This window comes from Egretta garzetta, unplaced genomic scaffold (genome assembly GCF_000687185.1).
Source record: "Egretta garzetta isolate BGI_Z169 unplaced genomic scaffold, ASM68718v1 scaffold1063, whole genome shotgun sequence".
In the NCBI taxonomy this organism is placed as follows: Eukaryota; Metazoa; Chordata; class Aves; order Pelecaniformes; family Ardeidae; genus Egretta; species Egretta garzetta.
In genome coordinates, this window is record NW_009259103.1 from 172,044 (window position 1) to 177,567 (window position 5,524).

Sequence of the window (5,524 nt, forward strand, 5' to 3'; positions counted from 1 at the left end):
CCCACCCTCGGGTGTGCGGCCAGCGGGGTCTGCGGTTGTGACGGGAGCTGCCAGGCTGCTGGTTGTCCTGCAGGAGCGTGGGTGTTGTGCGGAGAGAGAACGGGGTTGTGTCAGAACACAGTCTATGCACCTCTGGTGCGAGGCTTTTGACACCCTGGCTCTTTCAGACATAGCAGCGGCTGGTTTCGAGCCTGTAACAGCTCTTGAAAGCGCTGCGGAGTTGCAACCAGATGTCAGAGCAAACTGGTAGCTGATGGAGTGTCACTGTTGGAACGTAGATACTGCAGGAGCTCCTGCAGTACGGAGTCCCTGGGTATTGGCTTTGGCAGCAGAATAAACCCCCCTGCCGCAAATGCAGCGTTCAGGCCCTGCTTCTCCCAGCAGACAGACGTGTTGGGACACAGCCATGTGAGAGGCTTGGAAGCATTAGGGGTTGGCTGCTATCAGGACTTTGGACTTCAGCCAGATGCAAAGCAGGTTTCTTCGTAGCCTGCAGCAGCCGAGTTCATTGCAGGCTCTCGGGAGCATCCGGGTGCAGACGGAGCCGCACAATATTTTGCATAGACAGCATCCCGCAATATTTCTGCGCACAGTTACATCTGCCTCGTCCCCTAATTCTCTTCAATGTGGAGAGTGAAGCAAGCCTCCATTCTTCTGCTAGCACTTTCTCCACCTCCTCCAGCACAGTGTCAGCCGCCCCGCCAGTCGTAAGCGTTTCATCCAGCCTCAGCAGTGTCAGCAGCCTGGGCCTCAGCCTCAGTAGTAACTCCACGGTGACGGCCTCGACTCGCAGCTCCGTCGCAACAACATCAGGTACTTTCCTGGGTACCACTAAACGGGGCAGGGTGGGGCTAAGAGAGACAGCTTCTGCTCTTTGCTTCACCATGGAACTTTTCCTTTCTCTTCCTTTTTCAGGAAAAGCCCCTCCCAATCTCCCTCCTGGAGTCCCACCGTTGTTGCCTAATCCATACATCATGGCTCCAGGGTTGCTACATGCCTATCCGGTGAGTGGGACGACCGGCTCTTTGCAGCCATGTCATGCCACTAGATCCCTCCTAGCTCTGTCCTCATAGGAGATTATCCAGAAACATCAGCCCAGCAGGGCTGCCTTGGAATGGGAAGAGTTTGGACCTGCTGTTTTCCGTAAAACAGTAGCAGAGGAAATCCCTGTGCCCGTGGGGGTAAACATCTGTAATTCTGGTTACCCCCAAGCAGATTCTGTCTGCCTGCTCTCTACAGCCTCCCCAACCTTTGGGGAGGAACAGCCCTTAGTTGGAGCACGGCTCAGGGAAGTGTGGAGCTGTATTAGCAACATGGTGTGACAAAGGCCAAAGCGTCGGAACAAGGGTGGCGACTGCCACAAAGTCCAGGGGTGGGTCACAGCCTTCTTCTGAAGGCGAGGCCAGCTTTTGGTCTTGGAATCATTTCTAGAGGGAAATTGCCTTTGTGGTTGAGAGCAGCGGTGCGAGGCGTTGGTGCTCGCTCTTCGTTTGAGTAGCTCATAAAAACGCTTTTGGCAGTCTCGTGGTCATCAATGCTGGTTGCTTGCACCTAGGTAATCGCATAGATCCTGATAGTCTGCTTCAGGCTTTATCTAATGTTTATCTAAATGCTTCAACTAGAATTAGACAAGTGTCTTTATCCCTAACATAATCTCCTGCTCTTTTTCTAGCCACAGGTGTATGGATATGACGACTTGCAAATGCTCCAGACGAGATTCCCATTGGTGAGTACTCAAGACAGACACGGACACACCGCTTCCACAGGTCTAACAGCGTGTGCCGGTGCTGCGTGCGTTGGGTGTACGGACAGGTCAGGCTCTGAGGGAGTCCTGAAGAGCTGGCAAAACAGGGTGCTGAACAGACGCACCTCTCCGCGGCAGCAGTGAGGAGTTCATCGGTTGCTCCTTTGCGCTTGGGGAGTTAGGAGCACGGTTACTCCGACAGCGGTATCGATGGCGGGGCTAGGGGCCGAGGAAGCTACAGCAGGCAGAGCTGTTCTGCCCGAGGGTGGTGCGAGGAGCTGTTGCAGCTACTCGCCTCTGATCGCTGAAAGAGGCAGTGGCGAAATACTTTGATGAGAATGGGTTTTATTTAGCAATACAACATGTGTCCCTTGTGTTGTGAAGTGGAAGGGAAAGTCCAGGACCGCATACCAGTAGACCTTATCTGGTTCTCCTAATAGCCAGACGAGGGGGATGGTGCATGCTACAAAAACCTGGGGTTGCTGTAGGCTGTGATCAGCTGTGATGTGGCTGATTGAACTGCAATACTCCAACATATCTAGTGGCTGCAGTCCAGAAATACCTCTTCTCCAAAAGATACTGCTTTGCATCTTTGGACAGAGCTCATAAAACTTCTCCTTTTGTTTTTATCCTTCAGGATTACTACAGCATCCCATTCCCTATACCCACCACCCCGCTGACTGGAAGAGATGGCAGCCTGAGCAGCAATCCATACTCTGGTAGGGAAAAAGACTGCTCTGATTGCGTGTCCCGTCAGGCGTTCGTGCTGCTGCACCAGCCTCCCACACTGCCTTTGGTCTGGAGCATGTTTCTCAGTGGCTAAATTCTTGACTTCTCTTTGAGCATCTGGTCGTGTTGAGGCTTGTTACTGGGAAGATGTGGACAAATAGAATGCGGCAGTTGGAAAGGGAGCGAGGAGGGGCTGAAGGAATCCATGAGGCAGAAAACTGGGGAACTGCTTTTCAGGTCGTGGTGAGGCAGGGGTTAAGCAATGCTTCTGCATGAAAATACAGAGACAGACAAAATCTCGAGAAATTAAGTTGGGTTTATCTATTGGACAGTCTCACGGAGAAAGAAAATGGGGCATTTAGGATCTGTCAGATTCAAACCAAACGCCTGGTGGGTGGCTGGTCTCTCACTGACCTGGGTAGGTGTGTTTGTGGGCAGTGGCTGTGCTGAGCTCTCACGTACTTTAGGAATTGTTGCACTTTGTGGATCGCTCTTTTTTTTTCTAGCACCGCTTCTCCCCTGCTTCCGCAGGAGCTTGTTTGTTTGGAAGTGCTTTTGCACAGCACGCTGAGGCTGAAATCCCAAGCTCAGAGTGCAGCAGCGTTGCCTGCGTAGTTTGCCAAGTTAACATCAGTGATAATTAATGTTTGTGGCTATCCTGGACTCGCCCGTGAGCTGGGGCAGCACTAAGAAATTCACTGGGCTTACTGTGTGAGCTCTGAATAGGGAGAGTGTTTGCATGGAAGAGCCAAGCAGGTGCTGATAAAGAGCAGCAAAGGCAGCTTCCCCGCAGCCAAGCCCTCGCGCAGTGCCCAGGCCGAGAGGAGGAAGCGATATTTCCGAGTACTCTCTGTGGGCTGCTGGGTCTCTGCAGCAGCATTTGATTCTGTGCCACCAGCAAGAGAGAGGGAGGTGTGAGCCCTGCTGTAAAAAGGGGCTATTCACACATCCTCAGCTGGAAGATATTTGGCTCGCCCCTTTGGTGAGGAGCTGTTTGCTGGTGGGACAGGGCCCCCTGGCCTCCAGCCTGGCTCTGGAGGGAGTTGAGCTGTGTTCAGGCCTGCTGCTGATGCTCGGAGAGGGCTTAGGGAGAGCTCTGGCATCTGGGCTCTGTTGCCGCGCAGGCGGCCAGCGGCAGGGTTATCCAGTGCCGGATCGCAGGCTGGCGTCAGGGGGTGCAGCACTGCTGCTGGGGGTTTCCATTCCCCTCTGAATTCCTCCTCTTGGGGATGAGGAGAGCAATTAACAGCTTACCCTTACATGAGGGTCTGAGGGCTTGCGGGGCTGCAGTAGTAGCTGTAGGGAGAGGGGGGATTGATCCAAGTTACTGTTGAGGAAAAGGCTGGGTCACCTTTGGGGCTGAGCTGGATTCGGGCCAGGATTTGACACGTTCTTCAGTCTCCTTTCAACTCTTGTATTCCAGGTGACTTAACAAAATTTGGCCGAGGTGACGCCTCTTCCCCCGCTCCTGCAACGACTTTGGCCCAGCCTCAGCAGAGCCAGACCCAGACCCACCACACCACGCAGCAGACGTTCCTGAACCCAGCGCTGCCTCCTGGCTACAGTTACACCAGTCTGCCGTACTACACAGGGGTACCAGGGCTCCCCAGCACCTTCCAGTACGGGCCCGCCGTGTTCCCTGTGAGTTTCCCAGAAGCAGGACGTGGAATTCAGGCGGGAGAGTGACGCGGTGAAGCTTCTCCTCACTCTGCTTCTCTCCTTTCTGTAGGTTGCTCCTACCTCTTCCAAGCAGCATGGTGTGAATGTCAGCGTCAACGCATCAGCAACCCCTTTCCAGCAGCCCAGTGGCTATGGCTCTCACGGATACAGCACTGGTAAGAGACCTGGCAGCATCGTTCTCGGCAGCGGCTACCAACAGTGGCAGGGCTTGTTCATGATCTCGCTGGCCATGTAAGGGGACTGCAGTCTTACTGCCTCCAGCCGTAAGGGAGGAAAATGGCCATGGTGCAACTCGAGGGTCATTTCTTTCTCCTTGGAAAAAGGCCCAGGCTTGCTCTGCATCCGGGATCTGGAGCGGGTTTGAGGAGTGCGGAGCACTTCACACCCTCCTCTGTGCCCAGCAGTTGGATGGCCGGGGCCTTGGACTCACATCGGAGGGCTTAAGCTGCTGGATTGTTTGGGGTTTGGTTTTTTTGGTGTGTGGGGGAGTGTTTTGGGTTGGATTTTGGTTTTTTTTACTGTCTGTACATGATCAATAGAACAATAATTATTCCAGATTTGAGCCTGGGAACTTGTTTGGCCCTTGTGATGGCAGATGTGTGCTTTCTAGAGGCGTCCTCCTTGATCCAAAGATGCAAGAGTGTCGTGAACCTGTCACTTGTCTCTGTACTGGGTTTCACTGGTTGATGTCTGGCTGCCTATAAAGGGCCTGCATTTGGGTCCGACTTCCAGCCTTTAGGCTCCTGTTGTGCCTTTTTTCACTACATTAGAGCCCTTCAAGACACTTTTCTCGTTGCAAAGACACTTCAGCCCTGTACCAGGTCACCTGGTACTGAGTCTTTTGAAACCTCTTTCATCTCAACACATTTTTCTGGGCCTGAAATGATTGCTGAGGCTTTCCTCAGCACCACCGCCTTGAGGAACAGCCAGCATCACATGCGGGTTGTGTGCCAGTGTTGCCGGTTGTCGCCGCAACCATCCCAGCCCACAGCTGAGTTGCCTTTACGTGCAGTTGCCTGTTTTACAGCCAATGAGCTCTCTGGCCGTTCTTGCTGAGAGTTTGTTCCCCTGTCTGTCTGCTGCATCCCCCCAGCTCTTCTCAGAGTTGCTATTTTCTGGGCTTTTCAAAAAATGGGCATTTCTCTGGGTGACAGCAGGCCCCTAAATTTGTTTCTGGAGGCATTTGGAAACTGCTCATGTCCAGAGCAAAAGAACTTAGGCTTGTACGGGCCCTTTGCAGCCTGGCCTTGCCAAGACCCTGCTTCCTAAGACGATGTCCGTCCCCAAACCTTACCTGGCTGCTGGGCCGCTGGAGCTTTCCACCACCTAATGCTGGCGTTTGTGGCAGTGGCTCGTGCTGAACCAGTGGCT

At 53.5% G+C, this 5,524-nt stretch overlaps 1 protein-coding gene and 1 non-coding gene across 2 annotated transcripts in view; both read left to right on the plus strand.

Moving 5' to 3' along the window:
• The window catches only part of UBAP2L (ubiquitin associated protein 2 like), a 28,209-nt gene that overhangs the window by 20,818 nt on the left and 1,867 nt on the right, over positions 1–5,524 (plus strand). Inside the window, exons 19-24 of the mRNA XM_035890825.1 lie at positions 618–813; positions 916–1,004; positions 1,673–1,726; positions 2,382–2,463; positions 3,897–4,114; positions 4,203–4,308. Coding sequence (XP_035746718.1) covers positions 618–813; positions 916–1,004; positions 1,673–1,726; positions 2,382–2,463; positions 3,897–4,114; positions 4,203–4,308 — 745 coding nt within the window. The remainder of the gene's footprint in view (positions 1–617; positions 814–915; positions 1,005–1,672; positions 1,727–2,381; positions 2,464–3,896; positions 4,115–4,202; positions 4,309–5,524) is intronic.
• On the plus strand, positions 2,148–2,282 carry LOC118451924. The gene has a single exon (XR_004841512.1). It is a non-coding gene; the product is annotated as a small nucleolar RNA SNORA58 (small nucleolar RNA).